Source organism: Myxine glutinosa, chromosome 11 (assembly GCF_964187855.1).
Source record: "Myxine glutinosa chromosome 11, kmMyxGlut1.1, whole genome shotgun sequence".
Taxonomy (NCBI): domain Eukaryota; kingdom Metazoa; phylum Chordata; class Myxini; order Myxiniformes; family Myxinidae; genus Myxine; species Myxine glutinosa.
Genome location: NC_136271.1, coordinates 100,787,108 through 100,806,208, shown reverse-complemented (window position 1 = coordinate 100,806,208; position 19,101 = coordinate 100,787,108). Strand labels below are relative to the sequence as shown.

Below are 19,101 nucleotides of genomic sequence, written 5' to 3'. Positions count from 1 at the left end.
AAACAGTATACTGCATTGACTAAAGGTATTTTAAACCAATTTCAATGGTTGCTAGAAGACAGGGCAGCATGTAGAATGATACTAACTAGTGAGGTACCCGTGCCACGCACGGGTGGGAGGCCGGAGGCAAACAGACAATGCAGAAACGGCGAATGCTAAAGCATGAAACCAATAAATTCCACATTTCTGTAGCACCTTCAGTCGCACATCAGACATGGACAGCAAGTTCGTGAAGGATTTCCATGAAAAACGTACCTGTACGCAAACAAACGGGTACATTCACGTATAGAAACATCGATCGTGGGATCGTGGCGAATCTGCATATAGCGATCCGCCAATTTCACGTTTAGAAAGTAAAAAACCTCACGGCATTTCGTCATTCACTTGAACTCGATATCTTTTTTTCATTCCAAACAGCATAACTCCGATCACAAATTAAATAGCATTAATATAAAAAATAAACTTTTAACAACATTGTTAATGTTTCCTTCATTGTAAAAACTACCAAGTCAACAGTTAAAAGGATTTTGAGCCGACAGGTGTTACGGCCTTGGTAAGATCGATGGAGACAGCGATCTGTTAGCTTATACACCGCTCAAATAGCTATGTGGAATTCTTTCATGCAGAGATTAAACCCACGTCGTTTAAACTTCGGCCGAGGTCATGATTTACTTTTAATGATGTTTATATACGAATCAAAAAGAAGATAATTGGTTTTGGGTCGTCCTTTCCGCATATCTCGTGGGATTGTGAGTTGGAGAGACGGCCGTGATGGCGGGGAGGGGGTTGGCATTCTCTCAAGCAGGGATTCAACCCATGTCTTTATAAAAGATCTTTGTCCGAGGTCATTATTTTTAACTGTGCATTTTCATGCGCCAGGTTACGATCGGTGCAGCCGTTTGTGCGGTCCCCGGGAAAATAGCGTTATGCGGGAATCCAAACCTGAAAATGCTGGAGACCAACGCTGAAATTGGAAAACAATATAGCCTGTTTTACTCCAAGGGGTCCCAGGATTACCCACCCAAAATATCGTTGCGATCGGTTCAGCCATTTTTGCGGTACCGTGGAACGGACGGACGGACGGACAGACAGACAGACATTTGGTGAATTATAGTAAGATGTAATTATAAGACTTTAAACAAAAAAATACCCCTTTTGGGGTTCACCCCCCTCATAGACTACCTTAGACCCCGGTTTTTTATTTAATGCCGTGAACAAACTTTGGTACATCATGGGTGGTGAATGTTGTGGTCAAGTTTCATCGAAATCGTGTGTGTAGTTTCAGAGAAGAAAGCAAATATCTATTTTGGGGGGTCAAACCTGGACCCTGTTTGACCCACCGTAGACTCCCAAACGGGCAGATTTTTTTTAATGCCGTGAAAAAACCTCGGTACATCACGGGTCACAAAGATGGCATCACTAATACCCAGAATGCCCCAGGATCTTGCATCACTTCCCCCATGGTCAGCCACTGTGTTTGTTTGTTGTTGTCAGAGTTGTTGTCAGAGTTGTTGTCCTGTATCAAAAATAAGACAACTTTCACTTTGTTGACAAAGGACCAGTTATTAATTACGTACGTGCGGAGAGAAATGTTTGATACCAGGCAAGCAGATCACTGAATTCTCCTCGACAGCATTGAATATATACTCAAGTTGTTCACAAGAAAATAAAACAGAGAAGGCTGGAGCACAAGATAAGAACCAAAAGACTGATGCAAGGACCATTTGCTTTACATTTGTTACACAAGGTCAAATCACAGATAAAACATGTTTTTTCCAGCTCAGCACAAAGAAGCAGTTCTGCCCAGCAACTGTGAAATGGCTCTCAGCCAAACCTGTACAAGCAAACATATTTCCCTCGGCTTAGCTCAACTAGGTCACATGATGCATTTTCCCAACATGCTTCTGGCCATGGCTGTCTCTGATTGGTCCAGAGATGACAATTATCCATTTTTACCCTGACATTGTCATGTATTTATCTGCGCTTGTGTGGTTGAGCTCATTCAAGAGCTGTAGACTGTTTAAAAAATAAAAATGAAACAATTACAAAACGCAATGTCAAACAATGCATGTTTGTTTTGTAACTTTGTGTCTTGAGAACACGTGCTCGAAGACCAGTATTTCAACAGTTGGGGCAAAAGAACATAGTCTGACTGGAAACGTGTCTCCCAATTACAGGGTGTCCTCACTTAACATTGTCCCGGTTAGTGTTGTTTCGTTGTAACGTCTCTAATAATTGGATACAAAGGCTTCAAAGAACCTCGTGATCATTTACCCACTAGCAGTCACCCGTTGAAAATCAATGGGCCTAGATGCATTGAATAAGGTAATTTAAAATTTATAGAAGAAGAAGAAGAAGAAGAAGAAAAGTTAGAATAACCTCTGTATGAAAACCTTAATAGAATAAACCGTTGGACAGAATAACTTTAAAACTAGATGTTATCGCTAAATAATAAATGAAACTCCCGGAAGTTGTACAATTTGTCCGGGAGAAAAAAAAAACGCTCCCTTGCCGCTCCCTTAAAGAGCAGGTGTTTCTAGTAGATTGTAGTAGATCACCGCATCAGATTTCAGTCGATGTAGATCATAGTAGATCACCGCAGCAGATTTCAGTCGATCACCGACTACGACGATTGCGACACAAAAATTGAAATATCGCGCTCCATGGAGAGCGTGGCCCCCGGTATATCGGGATGGGTTGCAGCGGGTGAAAGGCAGCGGGGAGCGAGTTTATTTTAATTAACTGTGCACTTTTTGCGTATTATTATATAGATAACTCGCTGTTACGTCGTCGAGATAAATTTATTTCATACGAGATAAACTAACCATTCAACGTCGTCTCACAACGTCGTGTTTCATAACCACGATGTTGACTGAGGATCAAGTGTAATCCCCTTTGTGCCGATGGGCTTTTAGCTCATCCTGTGGCCTAATTTTGTACCTGGTTTACTGGAGATGCTGTGGAATAGTTATCATCATCAGCAGATAGCAAAAAATGGGGGGTTGTTGAGTAGCAAGATGATTAGGTAAGGTGGAAGGGATGGAGTGAGCATGATTGACATTAGCAATGAGGGAGTGGTTGAGGTGTTGATAATGCATGTCGAATATATTTAATATGTGACTGGTCCCTTGATTGAAATTGATGCGTATTGAATTTTACATTTTGATGTGCTTGTACCAGGGGGTGTACGTGCTGCAGGATAACAGATTCCGCTTACTTACTCAAATCTCTGCCGGCAAGCAGTACATGGAACACGCGCCCAAGGTTTGCTCATTTTGATACATATTTTAATACCATTGTTCCTGCTTTTTATCATTATTTTCTTGATCTGTATTAAGGGTTAGGGTTAGGGCAAGAGTGAGGATTGAGGAGATCCATCTTCTAGTGGGCTTGTGAGCGGGGCCATACCAAATAGCTCATTAAGATTTGTGCCCATAATAGATTCTTGCTCAACAAATGGAGGATGAGTGCTTCTGCTATTACTGTATGGTTGCAAATTCAAATCGATTGCAGCTGGGAAGTCACGATATTTGTTCAAGTGCAGGCAACTAATCGCAATCATTCCTCAAAATTGATTTTTGTCTCTTCAAATAAATGTTTATGACCCAGATTTCTTGTGAAAGAAGAATGAGATAGTTGCTCGTCATTGCAATTTTGAGATTATACAATTAGTCCAGTTATTTTAATTATTATTCTTGATATATTTTCCAAACGGCACAAAGCCTCTTTTATTTTTAATTTCCAAATCCTATTAACATTCTCGATGAGCCCTGAGCTAATTTTTCGACAGCAGGATTATCGATTTATCACTCGATTTGTTGCTTGTGGGAACGTGCGTGTGCAGTTTTTGGCTTTTACCTGCGGCCTTGTCAGAGGAGCCCTCTCTAACCTTGGCGTGAACAGCATCGTGACAGCAGAGGTTTCGCTTCTGCCTGCATGTGAGTAATTCCTTGTGAAATACTGGGGGTTCTCTTCTTGTCATACTTACTAATCAGATAGGCACCTCAACTATGAAAGCACAATGGATCAATTATGTCACTGATTACTATCTACCACTGAAGGTGGATGGAGGTTATGTTTTCACCCCAGTTTGCCTGTCTGTTTGTTTGTCTGTGAGCAGGATATCTCAAAGTTATGGATGGATTTGTATGGAACTTGGTGGACAGGTTGGGTGTGCGGCAATGACTATTTGATTCGATTTTGGTGAAGATCCGGATCTGAATACGATAATTTTTAATTTCAAAGTGATTCTTCACCATTGAGAGATCGGGACAAAATAACTATATATGCCACAATGTCTCATAAAGTTGTATACAGATTTGGATGAAACTTTGTGACCAGGTTGGGTGTGTGACTAGGAAGAATTGTTTTGATTTTGGTGAATATCCCTATCCGGATGCTGGAATTTATTACTTTCAAAGGGATTGTTCACAATTGAGAGAGGGCCAAAACGATATACTGTATAGCATGATATCTCAAAAACCTTTGGCTGGGTGATGAAAAAACTTAGGTGGATGAGTTGGTTCGGCGACAAGAACAAGCGATTCGATTTTGGTTCAGGTAAGGATGCTGATCTGGCCTATTAGTGGGATACAAAACTGAAACTGTTCAGACTGCTGGAGGTATGCACTCTATCGAGTGCCGATCTAGTTACCTCCGCCACCAAAGTTGGATGGAGGTTATGTTTTCGTATGTGACAAGATGTAGCGTATGTGACGAGGCCGAAATGCTTACACTTTGGTGAAGATCCAGATTCGGCTGCAGCCAGAAGAATTTTTTAAAGTGATTCTTCACCTTTTGGAAATAGGGCCAAAAACTAAACATAGTAGGATATCTCAAAAAGTTGTGGATGGATTTGGTCAAAACTTTGTGGACTGGTTGTGTGCGTGACAAGGACTAATCGATTAGATTTTGGTGAAAATATGAATATGGATTCGGGTATGAGAGATTTTTAATTTTTTAGATGATTCTTCACCATTGAGTGATAGGGCTAAAACCAACATATAGCAGGATATATCAAAAAATTATCGATGGATTTGGATGAAACGTGGTGGACACATTCTGTGTGTGACAAGGAATAATCGATTCAATTTTGGTGAAGATCAGGATCCGGTTACGGCTAGTGGAATTTTTAAAGCGATTCTTCACCATTGGGAGATAGGGCCAAACGCGATACATAGCAGGATATCTCAAACCTGTGGACGAATTTGGACGAAACTTGGTGGACAGGTTGTGTGTCTGACAAGGAAGACTCAATTCAATTTTGGTGAAGATCTGGATTCGGTTACGGCCAGTCAGATTTTTAAAATTGATTCTTCACCATTTGGAGATACGGCCAAAAACGATACAAAGCAGGATATCTCAAAAAGTTGTGGACAGATGATTTTGATTAAATGTGATTCTGTATTGTGATTTTTTCTGGCCTACTCTCGGATACAAAATGTAAACTGTTCACCTGGCAGAGATGTTTCTACTGAGTGCCGTTCTAGTTTCAATATGTTACTGATGCCCCTTTATGTTGGAAACCCAGTGTCAACAAAACAAGGAAATACAAGCAAAATAAAACCGTTTTTTGTGTAAATGGTTGATCTGGTGCGTAATCTATGCTGGACTATATAAATATTTGTATGTCTATGCTGTGCTAATTCTTTCTCAAGGCCTTGTGCCCAAAATTCTTTGAATTTTTTTTTCTTTTTTTGTTCCAGGCAAATTCCAAGTGATGATGCAGAGAGTGTGACAAGTCATTTATGTGGTAAAATTCACCAACTCCATTGAAGAAGTCATTTGATCTGACACAATCTCATTCTACGGGCACTTCTAATTTGCTGTTCAGAAACCTTCACTGCACCTATTTCATTGGAACTTTGTATATTTTGACTAAGGTGAGATTGTGCAGACATGATCAAAAACAGCTATTTTTAAAATACAATGCATTGCATTTAAGAGCCCTTGATTAAAAAAAAAATGTTCAGTTTGCCCATTTGCCTTTGTGCTCCTATCCTGCTTAGTGGCTATTTAATTGCTATGTGTGCAGGTTGGGAGGTGGTTAGCGGGTGGTTGAAAACGATAAAAGGGCGGTAAGGTGAGGGAGGAAGGGGACGAATATATATATATATATATCATACACACACACACACAAGGTTGAAGAGGGTCAACATTATGCATTTGTGAATGATTAATAAATATGTCGATGGCCTCAAAGAGAATCGTGGGCTTAAAAATGTGGCCAAAAATGTTGAAATGCGGATAAGTGACTTATTGTAAGCAGCGTCGGTGTCTTTATCTTGCCAGTAGGCGTCACTGTAAACATTTCCCAAACTGGAGGCCATGTGTTTAGCTCATGGAAGTGATTAAATACATCGATGCAAGCATACAACTCTGTTATGATCAATAAACTTTGCCGGTTATGTTTTTTATTAGCTTGTCGTGGTTTGTTAACATTTGTAAAAGCTCTTATCCATTTCCTCTTCAATCCATACATGGTTATTTTTGCTCGTCAAAACAATTACTTTGAACCTGATCCTTATGAAAGGTGTCATTTAAAATGTTCTCTTTTACCATCTGTTTTACTTGTATTTTGTAATGTCAGAGCCCCTACCTGCCCCCCCCCCCCTCTACCCCTCGCTCTCCCAATAATCGAATGCCGTGACCTTGATTGGTTTGCCCGCTGATTATTAATTCTTGAGGTTGGTTCAAATGCAAGAGTTTTTTTTTCAGCATTTAATGCAATTCTCAACGGCATGCTAATAACTTTTATATCATAACATAATTTTTTTTATGCATATGTATGTTAACTTAGTTTCTGCTTAAATGTAGAGCTCTTTGTCCTGAGGAAAAAAAATGAAGTGTTGGGCAAAGCACTACCCAAGCCTTTCCCCAAAAGTTTCCCAATTCTCATTCTTGATGATTTTTTCAGTGCAAGGCAGAAGAACAGCTTTTGGAAATCATGATCAGGTTATAAGCTGTTAAAGGTCCAGGTATCTATTACGTGCACAAAATGGTGGATTTTTCTTTATTTCCTTGACCTGTATTGTACCTCCCCGGTATGACGGAACCACACCAATGTGGACGAATCACCACGTCCTGACAGGCTGGCAGACGTTCGACCAGCCATACATGCTTCAAGGATAGCTGAACTATCACGGTTCTATATGGACACTCACTGAGTGATTAACATAGGCCTGTATTCCAGTGGGGGTCCATCACCACACCAGTTATTGAACAGGATCATTTTAACTTTAATCCTTCAGGAATCTCAAATTAATCCAGATGTCGCATGGCAAAATGGTGGTAACATGAGGTGCACAGTCTCTTGAGGAATAAATAAGTTATTCGATAAAAAACGTGATGATAACAGAATTCTGATAACCAGAATTATACAAATGAGAAACTATGAACTAGATGATGCTGAGTCTCCTCGGGCAATGATGGCTTGATGATGATGATGATGATGATGATGAATGATGAATAATGATGAATGACGATGACGATGATGAATGATGGCAGATGATGGCCATGTGTACAAGCCTTTATATGGCTTGTACACATGGGTAAGTGTGAGGTATAGACAGGGGGTCGCCACTCCTCTCCGGCTCTCTGCTGGCCGTTGGTGAATTCACCTTCTTCTGCCCATGCTGTTGGAGTCTACTAGACTCTCATCCACCAGATGTGCAGAGCCATCTGCCATTTAAACTGCATGGCTGCCCACCCTGGTAACGGGGTCTGACAGGTACTACACCTTTCCACAGGTGACCTTGGTTTATGCAAGGCAGGGGCATGTATCTCCCTGAGGTATCAGAAGACACCCGCATACCCAACGGCCATGACGTCATCCCACCATTCCTGCTGACTGATGGTTGTGGACCAATCACCACATCCTGACAGGCTAGACGTTCCATCCCAACCATATATGACATCATGAGGCAGAGTGGACCACTCTCCATGCTGCACGCAGATAGATGATGGCGCATCCCATATACAGTATGTTCTACCTGAATCAGCGTAAACCACTCATGCACCAGAACATTCCACCAATCACTAACCCCGAGTCAATCTAAGGCCAGCCTCCCATGCACTGATGGACAGCTGGGAAGAGTCTTTTCCTTCTGTAGATGGGAGGGAACCATGCCATATCCTCTCGACACTTGCCTGGCCCTGTCCAGTCCAACACAGCGGAATGGAAGAGACGAGACACTTTATCATCTAAATTGGACAACACCGTCATCTCACAGCAAAAACAAGGTCACCTAATCAAAGCCGCATGTTCTTAATACGTTAAGAAGAGTTCTAAAAATATACAAAAGCATATATGCACTGTCTAACTAAAGCCTTATTTAACCTTCCTCTTGAGATTCTCTCCATGTAAGCCTCTTGCGACCTTCCCTACAAACGTAACGGCATTTTCCACACACACACTCCTTACAATTTCCTCCCAAGGATATATCTTTGCAACCTTTTTCCCTTCTCTCCCTACTCTCCCACACGCCTGACCCGGGTCTTATCTCACACCTGAGTTTTCTATTTTGAAGATTATCTCATTGAAGGCAGGTGAACCTTTGGATTTTTGCTTGAACAAGTGTACCATTAGAGGTTTTTGTTGTTGATTTGTTGGAGAGATTTCTCCTCTTGCTCTCTTTCTCCCTCTACAAATAGTAGTAATCCAAAGAAGCTGGTTTTGATCTTTTAAGAGCTGGCAAATGAATCATCCTCATGAAAGTACAAAACTAAAATACCTGTTAAAACCTACTGCAGTTTAAATGTCAAGGCAGCATTAATATTAATTAACGAAAGGTAATGTCTTGTGCAGAAATTTTGTTAAATATAAATAATATAGAGTCTGTTTCATTGAATGAATTGTGTGAATATTTATGAAGCAGATATTCAGTTCATTATATTTGCTCGGTATCACCTAATAAGGTCACAGGTGGGGTCCTGCAGGTCACTCCCACAGGCTGGATGAACTTTAACTGAACGTATGGACATTGAATCATGGGTTATTTGCTGGTAGGTACAAGTATAAAAGGCAAAACAAAACAAAAAAAATCTAAAATGATGTCAGGTTGGCAATGCCAAATAGTATTCAAACAAGAAGCTGATACCTTATGTCCCCCTCCTTTTGGGTGTTACGGTTGTTGTTAGGGTTGAATAGATATCTGCAATATGAAAGCTAAATCTTGAACGGTTTTTGAAATATCGTGTACGCAAGGCAAGTTACCGAGATTGTCGCTGATTTGTCGCATGGTCACGGACTGTTTGACCCAAATATGGGGCGTGTTCAAAAATGACCGAACGCTGTTTTTTTTTTTGGGAGGGACATACTATGCGAACTCACGGGCTTGATTAAACCTTACTAATAATTTTTATTGGACGTATGATTAATTATTTCAGTGTCCCTCATCGTGAGCAACACCTGACCCAAACAAAGCCAATGGAAATCTGACGCGGCAAACCCAGTCAGTGTTTGATCAGCAGAGGCCTGATGCTTTAGGCCCACCATAAAACCAAGTTGGTGACCATATTATTTGGTCTGGGTGCTATGGTGGGTGGAGTCGAGCGAAAAATACGGGTTGGGTCCGGCAGCTGTTGGACTGATGGGTCACATTTCAAAAATCGACTCCCAACAAAATCCACAACAACAACCATTTGGAGCTCTTGTCGTCCTGTGACACGTCGCAGGTAAAAAAAAAGAAGTAATTGGCTCGTGTGTTAAGCAATCTAATTAATTTATAGCAATTGTATCTGTGATGCACATATGCCAGGTTAGTTGCCTAATTTCCCCCCTGCCCTCCGACAAGATCTGAGACGGCGACATTAAAATGATCTCTGTCCGACCAACTGACTGACAGATCTTATGTCCATGTACCTTTGTGCACGCTATATTTCATAAACCATTCAGGATCTAGCTTTCATATTACATGGATCTATTCTTCCCACCCCCCAAAAGGTGGGGGACCTGGAGTAACTCATTGTTTGCAATTGGATTGCTGGCTGCCATGTGCACTGCTAAAGCCTGATCACTGACCACAAATAGAAATTGAGCTCGCTTCAACTACTTGCAATTGGCTTGCAACTAATGGCAATGACTTGCTACCATGTAGATTTGGAATGATAAAGCCAGACTACATGTTTTACAACCTAGTAGCTTCAGTATGCACTGCTAAAGCCTGATCATTAAACGGCAGTAATTAAACTGAGATAGCTGCAGTGCACTGCTAAACCAATCAGTAATCGTCGCCTGCCCCTCTGATGAGGTCAGAGAAGGGGAAAATTTAAATGAGCTCCATCCGAGCAACCGGCCGATCATCTGTCCATGTACTTTTGTGTACGTGATATTTCAAAAACCGTTGAACATTTAGCTCTCATATTGCAGATATCAATTTCTCATGACATTACCTCAACCTGATTACATCATGGCTGTGATTGGCCAAATTATGTTGCCATGGCAACCATCTCGGTAATTTGGCTTGTTTGTGATATTTCAAAAACCGTTGACCATTTAGCTTTCACATTACACAGATGTATTATGCATACCATGCAAAACTGGGGGAACCTGGAGTATCAGCTCCTTGTTTATTGTAAAAAAATTGTAATGATGCTTTGCTTTGATATTTAAACCATACTATATAAGCTAACTTTCTTAGCTTTTACATGTATTGTACTTTTGTGTAAAGAGTTGAGTCCAATAGCAGTGTCTGTCTGTTTTGGCTTCGTCGGTGTTTTGGTTTTATTACACTACTCCTATGCTTCACTGTAGCAGTTGTACACTGACGGTTATACCACATTCTGGTCTTCAAACCGTTCATACTTGGGATGTTGTGTAAAGAGCACCTTCTTCCTTGTTTAGTCATCCACTGTTTCATTTAAGTTTGTTATTTCAGTAATTTTGGGTTTTTAACCTCTCCTCTCCAGTTTTCAGCCAACTGTGAATCCATTCAGACCTCTTACTGTTCCGAAAGAAACATTAACATCCTTTTATATCTGTTATTCGCAATGTCTTTACTGAATCATTGTCTATCGATGAAGTCGAACCTGTGATAATTAGCATCACTTTTGCAGAGTTTGGGCTGATATTGTTTCACCTATCCTCCTGGATCTTGCATGCAGCTTCTAACGTGTAGCCAGGCTGTAATCTACTGCATGAAGTAACTTTCAAAAGCAAAGACTGTGATTTATTTATGCTTGTCATGTGATATTTCCTTTCTAGGAGACAGTTTTCATGACACATTCACCACACTGCTTTCATTGTCCTGCTGCAGGTGTGGGACTTTCTTATTGTTTGCATGACAACCAATCATAGTGTACTATATCAATGCATGACTGTATTGTGGAGGATTTCATTTTATCACATGAGATGCGATTACTGTACATCACGTGTTGTTTGCATTTTTACCCCAAGTATGCGAAGCAAAAAGTGGGGTTAAGCAATTTGTTCATGTCTGTCCATCCGGGAAACAAACCTGTAGCTCAACAATACTTCATCTGAATATGTCCTGATTGCGCATGTGGAGAGGAGTGAGATAATATTTTTACTTTGTCTGCCTGCTAGGCAGTGAACAAAATTGAAAGTCATTCTAAACAGTACATTTACTGTTTTTAAGGATGTCATAAAGGACACAAAAACAGGCATGAATAACTAATATAACGTGTTAGATAGGGTAATGTAATAGATGCTGCGTCAATGGTGATAAAACGGCGGTAAATTCTGGAATGAATTTATTTATACGACTTTTACAATCTCTATTTTATTTAAATTGAAGTACTGTGTATAAACTTGAACACTGCATGGGGTAACGTGTTGTATGAACTCTCTAGTAAATACGGTTTTTCCTCTGTTTCCATGGTTATTTCCAATACTGTATGTATACATACAAGACTCAGCAGAAATTTGCTTATTTGATGTATTCAATGACATTTTTGATAGATAATCCTGAAAAGGAGATAAAAAGTTTCCTTCGACCATTATTGTATATCAAAAACATGTATTTCAGCAATAATTCAAGAATTAGCTTATTTGCTCAATTAGCAAGAAATAGCTCAGCAAGAATTAGCTTATTTGCTCAATTAGCAAGAATTAGCTTATTTGATGCATTCAATGACATTTTTGATAGATAATCCTGAAAAGGGGATAAAAAGTTTCCTTCAACCATTATTGTATTTCAAAAACATATATTTCAGCAATAATTCACGAATTAGCTTATTTGCTCAATTAGAAAAAAAATTAGCTCAGCAAGATTTAGCTTATTTGATGCATTCAATGACATTTTTGATAGATAATCCTGAAAAGGAGATAAAAAGTTTCCTTCGATCATTATTGTATTTCAGAAACATATTTCAGCAAGAATCCAAGAATTAGCTTATTTGCTCAATTACCAAGAATTAGCTCAGCAATAATTAGTTTATTTGCTCAATTAGCAAGAATTATCTCAGCAAGAATTAGCTTATTTGCTCAATTAGCAAGAATTAGCTCAGCAAGAATTAGCTTATTTGATGCATTCAATGACATTTTTGATAGATAATCCTGAAAAGGAGATAAAAAGTTTTCTTTGATCATTATTGTATTTCAAAAACATATATTTCAGCAAGAATTCAAGAATTAGCTTATTTGCTCAATTAGCAAGAATTAGCTTATTTGCTCAATTAGCAAGAATTAGCTTATTTGCTCAATTCGCAAGAATTAGCTCATCAAGAATTTGCTTATTTGCTCAATTAGCAAGAATTAGCTCAGCAAGAATTTACTTATTTGCTCAATTAGCAAGAATTAGCTCAGCAAGAATTTGCTTATTTGCTCAATTAGCAAGAATTAGCTCAGCAAGAATTTGCTTATTTGCTCAATTAGCAAGAATTAGCTCAGCAAGAATTTGCTTATTTGCTCAATTAGCAAGAATTAGCTCAGCAAGAATTGGCTTATTTGATGCATTCAATGACATTTTTGAAAGATAATCCTGAAAAGGAGATAAAAAGTTTTCTTCGATCATTATTGCATTTCAAAAACATATTTCAGCAAGAATTCAAGAATTAGCTTATTAGCTTAATTGGCAAGAATTAGCTCAGCAAGTTAGCTAATTTTATGTACTCAATGACATTTTTGATAGATAATCCTGAAAAGGAGATACAAAGTTTCCTTCGCTCATTATTGTATTTCAAAAACATATTTTTGCAATACGCCAATGAGGACGCTGCAAGTTTTTACGCTGAAAAACATTATTTTCTCACCGAGTTGACAAATAACGCATTTCTGGTAGCAAATGTATCACTTGGCACATCACATGATGCAATGGTTATATATTTGATTACAATGATTATATATTCTATTATTATGATATATTATGATTATAATCCCTGTTGTTGGGCTTGCGGCTAGGGTGCCGGCTTAGGATCCTAGGATCCTGGGTTCGAATCCCGGTCGATCGCTGAATTAACGCCAGGGGGGTTGACTCAGCCTGTCATCCTTCCGAGGTCGGCTAATTGAGTACCAGCTCACTGGTAATTCCCTGTTTGTCGTTAAAGGCGGCAAAAAGGGTTGGCGTCAGGAAGGGCATCCGGCCGTAAAACATTGCTTCAAAAAGGGGACCAAAAAACAACAACAACCACGGTTCCCGAAAAAGGCCAACCCCCACGTTGCGGGGAAAAATGGCCTCTAAAGGTGGTTATTATATATATTATGATTATAGGCAGTTATGTTATGTGATCTTTTTTTTCTGGTGTGAAAATGACTGATTACAAAAACCAATTTTATTTGATTCAATACATTGTCATTTCATCCATAATGCACTGCAATAAGAAGTCCTTAATATCAGTTTAAATGAATAGTATCATGTATGTGGAAATATTCTGTCAAGTCTACCATGGTGCATTTATAGGAATGTGTTTTGATTTTAATCCCTAAACAAACCGCCTCTCATGCTTGAAGCTTATTTCCCTCCATCTTCTCAAATCTCATTTCCTTTGTCTCCTATACTCGTTGGAAACCATCATTGTGGCGTGTCCAAGCGGTAATTACAAGGTAACGATTATGGGCAATGGAAAGCAGGATAACAGCTGCTGGCCAGTGCACGATTAACAGCAGACATGTTTGTGGCTGCTGATTATTTTTCTTCTCATTGACAAGTGCTTTGCCATGTTCTTTGGACTTTAAAGCTTCTCCACTGCAAACTATTCTGCTGTGCATGCATGTTTAATTGGATGCTGCAATAATCAGAATATATTTTTTTGCAGTTTATTGACGGCATGTAATATTAAGCTACTCATTGTGGATGAAGCATGTTTGAAATTGTTTGGCAGTAAACTAGTTATCACGGGGTGATATATTTTAACTGACATTACAAAAAGGTAAGTTTATTCATGGCCCTTCACTAAATTGTGACTTGCGAGCGAAGAACCCCTCCTTACGGATGGGTTAATTCCCCTAGAATACTTGACTTTTGAAATGGCGAATGAATGCGAAAGGAGGCCTTTCATGCATGTGCTGTGTGCGTTTACAGTGATTCAGTTCGGCTCGTCGGTCACTTTTAACCTGCCCTAGCTGGTGGGAAAAATGTGATGCAAATTGTCTTTTAAACACAATTTTCAGCATTTAGACAAAAAAGAGTGACAATTTCAAGATGGCCATCCATAATTGATCTGTTCCTGAATGAAAATCGGAACTCACAGAAATATGAGAAATATCTGTGGATGAGACTGAGAAGTGTTGATTTCCTATCATTTCCTGTTAATGCAACTCGTGGCCGCAGTGAATATACCCACACATAAAAATAATATACAGACATACAAAAAAGTACATATAAAAAAAAACACACACACACACACACACACACACACACACACACACACACACACACACACACACACACACACACACTTCAACATTTAGCAATCTAGAATAATTAATTTTATGCAAAAATCTAGAATAATTTCTATTGTTGTCTCATAACCAAACAACCAATATATTTATAACAGCTCTCACAGCTCCTGTACCTCCCACCTTCCAACATGATTAATAGTAAATATCATTTTGAACTTACCCTGCACATACAAAAGCCCCAGATTAGTCCTTCCCATCAGTGTTCAGAAGCACCGAATCCAGAAAAACAGTCCATTCACTGGTAGCAATCCATTGTGGCTTTGTGTAGCACACACCCGTCCAGTCTGGCCTTGCTCTGGCCCACATGGTCGGGAGTTTTCAGTACGAGCAGCTGCCTATTCGGCAAGCTGAGAAAGTTCTCCAACCAAACCTTTTGTACTGCAGAGGCGCAGCCCTTTCTCTCAGGTACTTTCCAAGTATTTTCAGCTTATTTCAGAAGTTTTGTGTCATTTTAAGTAACATACCTTATCTCTCTCTCTCTCTCTCTCTCTCTCTCTCTCTCTCTCTCTCTCTCTCTCGCTCTCTGTCTGTCTGTCTGTCTGTCTCTGTCTCTGTCTCTGTCTCTCACACACACACAATATACTTTATGATGCAATTTCCACCGACATTTTGTGGGGTTTCTGTGCAAGCACGCTGGGTGAGGCTGAAGGTTCAGGCGCTACCCTTTGTTGGAGCAGAAGAGTGAAGTGTGGATTGATGAAGGATTATAAAAGGACTAACGGGAGTGCTCAAAATGTCAGCCTCACCTTGATTATCACGACGGTAAAATTGTGATAAACTCATGTTTGGGAAAATACATTGCTGCCTTCTTTACTTGGAGTCTTAGACATTTTAGAGAGAAATACCTTTAAGACAATTAAATTATGACACAATGGATGGAATCCATGAAATGTTGATCAAGGCCTAAGGGATGCGAACCGCCATAAAACTGCAAATGTGTGACCAACTTAAGTATTTTAATTTTTTGGGCAAAGAGGCAAAAACTTAGTCTAACTGTTGTCAAACTGTCATTTTTTTGTTTACATAGTCAAGGCTCCCGGAAGAGCTTGAACACAAAACGGATCAGGACACAACACAACATAACAAAAGGAATAGCATGTGACAGGGGAAAATAAACAGACAGCCTTTTACATCCGTATAGACAGACGGATGGGATGGGGGCAATGATGAGGGGTAGGGGAGAACGCAAGGGGTGGACAAGATGGATACATATAGGGTGGGCTTCAAAAAAGCAAAATGCAGATTTTCTCTGGGACATGGTCTATTTTTGTTCCTTTTGGTGTCAAAGGAAACCACACCAAATTTGAATGGAATCCAATAATATTTAGGGGTGCCACATCAGTGATGAATTTTCCCCCATGCAAAAATAGGAATTCCCATTTTTTGGGCTGTATATACACAAAATAAATACATAATTATATATATATACACATTAAATATAAAATTAAAAATAAATATATAGTAAATATACATTAAATAATAAATATACATAAATACACATTATACATTATATATATAGAATATATTATACATACAGTTTTGAGACTTCCTATGATCACTATCTGGGCAATTTTCATGCATGTTTTGTACAGGTTCCCGGGGTCAGGGGTACGCTTTTTTAGTGTGTAATATGTAGGCCTAACTTATTGACTGTGGCTCTTTTGTAGAGAGTGACCCTGTGGAGTAAGAATTAACAGGATTTTACCCACATTCTTTCTTATTTTGCAGATATGGCCTGTGCTAGTACCAGTGTTTCATTGAAAACTCGGGCTCAGGATAATGTGTATCTCATTGGGTCCACTTCTGGAGATGCCATCAAAGGTGCCAAGCTCCTGACTGTGCATCAATCTCTTGTCCTGTTTTTCCATCACCTGAAGAAGGAGAATCGCACTGCCCGGGAGAGTGCAACCCTCACCATTGAAGAGGTTGTGAAGTTCTGGGAAAAAGCTCACCTACCTACAACGACGAAGCAGCACTGCATCCATCGTTTGGAGAGGCTATATGAAGAATGGAGGAGCCTCCAAAAAGGTGCAAAGCGGGGTGGTGCGACCCAAGAGAAAAAGGAAGCATCCTTCAAGGCCTCCTCGGAGAAGACGTTTGATCTTAGGCATGCAGATTCGGAGGCCATAATCACCAACCCCGAGGACAGGAAGTTTCTTCACGATCAATTCTCAGAGAGGAAGGCTTCAATGGGATCTGTAGACACTGTGTTGGAAGCAAAAACGTTCTTGTGTGTTTGAAAGATCAGCAGCCACGAGATGATTATCGTGAACTCCTAGAACTGACTGTCATCTACATGGGAGGAATCCCACCTCGTGGAATCCGGATCATGGCTCCAGGAGCAATGCACAGAGCCAGATGGATGGCAAAAGCAATATATTCACTACAGGTGTTCATGTTTCGGTCAGAGTTCCACTTGACACTTCGAGAGGCGAGAGAACTCCGAGCCTTCAACATTTTTGTCTGCCTTGTGTATGTACAAGCTTGGTTTCGGGCTCCACAAGCTATTGAGGCTCCCCTGAATGACATTAGCCTCTTCAAGAAGTTGGAAAAGTTTGAACAAATCAATCAGAAGATGGCTCAGGCAGCCTTGAAGGCACTTGGCCACCACACGTGGTACATGAGCCCAGTACTAGTGGCATTTGCATTCTTTGACACCAGAATTGACAAAGAAAGCAAGATCAATATGATTGAAGCATTGAAAAATGACGGTGAAAACCCCTCTCCAAAGAGACCAGCTATCAAACGAGGAACCGCCCTGTCAATCGCTGGCCTCATAACAAAACACACCAAGCATTTCTTCAGCATCCTAGGGACCCCAACTGATTGGATGGATAAGGATCCTGGTTCATGGGAGCAAGAAACCAGCTTTCAGGAAGCAAAGAAAGCCGCCAGTGGCTTAGTCGTGGTGAACGACAGGGCAGAAAGGGGTGTCGCATTGATACAAGACTACAATAAGCTCCTTACAAAGGATGAAGAGCAAAAGCAAGCTCTGCTCCAAGTTGTTGCTGCTCACAGGAAGATGTACCCCGATGCCAAGAAGGCAACAGTGGTGAAACAGGCCCAGAAATAGGAGTTACATTTCTCATTATATTTGGGTTTTTTTATATTATGTGATATGGTGTCTCTTCATTTTATGAACTGAACATTTGGATTGTTATCATTGAATATGAGTTTTCATAGCAATATAGTGCTATTTGTGCAGCTATTGTAACTTGTGTTTGCTAGAATACAAAGAAAGTGAGTGGAGGGTGGATTTTCATAAAACAAACTTCTGGTTTTGCTTTCGATCCATATATAGAAAAGTTTTGTAGACACCTTTAGTTTGAAGGCTGATGTGGCACCCCTAAATAAAATCAGATTGCTTTCATATTTGGTGTCTTTTCATTTTGGAACAAAAGGAACAACATAAAGCCATGTCCCAGTAAATATTTAAAAAAAAATATTTTGAGCACCACCCTAATACATAATCAACGTTTTTGGAGTGGTGTGGTAACGTGTATAGAAAAGATCATGGTTTTGGATGGGGGATGACGAGATTGTCATGAACAACTGCCTTGAAGACCTGGATGGAAGAACGAGACTAAAGAGTGTGTGGAAGGTGGTTTCACAGGTGGGGAAAAAGAGGAATAAATGAATGGAGATGAGAAGTCACAGTGGTTCTGCATTATGGGAGTTTCACTATGTGGGGGTTGTTGGTGGACCGCATGTGTCCAGCAAATACCTGGGGGAGGGAGGAGGGAGCACAAAGCATGGAGAGGGCAGAGGGTCCTAGAACAGAAAGGAGATGGAAGAAGACAGAGAGACCACCAACCTGTCGGCGATGGCGAAGTGATGGGCCCATAGACTCGTATTCATCACAAGGGATTCCAATGATCTTGAATTCCTTGGTTTCCACAGTGTCAAGCTGAGCAAGGTTTGAGGCAGGCGAGCCAGCCCAGAGGAGACAGCAGTACTCTATCAAGCTGTCGATGAAAGCCTTGTAGGTGAATAGGAGCTCAGGTGTGCCAAGGAAGGACTTTGCATGACGGAGGATGCCCATTTGGCATCTGGCGGAGGCTAACTTTGAAATGTGTCTTGCTCAAGAGAGATCATGGCTGAGAGCGGGATCCATGAGTTTTGAGTGACTGAACCTCTTCAACAAGGTTGTAGAGAATGTAGATGGGAGAGTTTGCCAGACGGTCCTTTTGGCGATAGGCGTGAGTGTGCAGGATTTATCAGGATTGAAAGACATATTCTAA

General features: G+C 40.2%; 2 protein-coding genes across 4 annotated transcripts in view; both read left to right on the top strand.

The window, feature by feature from the left end:
- Positions 1 to 6,416, top strand: part of LOC137437074 (trafficking protein particle complex subunit 6b) — an 84,701-nt gene extending 78,285 nt beyond the window's left edge. For all 3 annotated transcript variants that reach the window (XM_068131425.2, XM_068131424.2, XM_078786893.1), the window contains 3 exons: positions 3,181 to 3,264; positions 3,845 to 3,938; positions 5,706 to 6,416. In XM_068131425.2, the coding sequence (XP_067987526.1) occupies positions 3,181 to 3,264; positions 3,845 to 3,938; positions 5,706 to 5,737 (210 nt within the window). In that variant the 3' untranslated portion in view covers positions 5,738 to 6,416. The remainder of the gene's footprint in view (positions 1 to 3,180; positions 3,265 to 3,844; positions 3,939 to 5,705) is intronic.
- Positions 6,417 to 8,156: 1,740 nt separating this feature from the next.
- On the top strand, positions 8,157 to 18,359 carry LOC144894314 (uncharacterized). The gene is made up of 2 exons (XM_078786892.1): positions 8,157 to 8,241; positions 16,589 to 18,359. The coding sequence occupies exon 2, from the start codon at positions 17,157 to 17,159 to the stop codon at positions 17,931 to 17,933; it is 777 nt and encodes a 258-aa protein (XP_078643018.1). The 5' UTR covers positions 8,157 to 8,241; positions 16,589 to 17,156; the 3' UTR covers positions 17,934 to 18,359.
- Positions 18,360 to 19,101: the final 742 nt, after the last annotated feature.

Coding starts and splice junctions, on each gene's coding strand:
- LOC144894314 (XM_078786892.1), top strand. CDS start 17,157: ATGGGAGGAATCCCACCTCGTGGAATCCGGATCATGGCTCCAGGAGCA.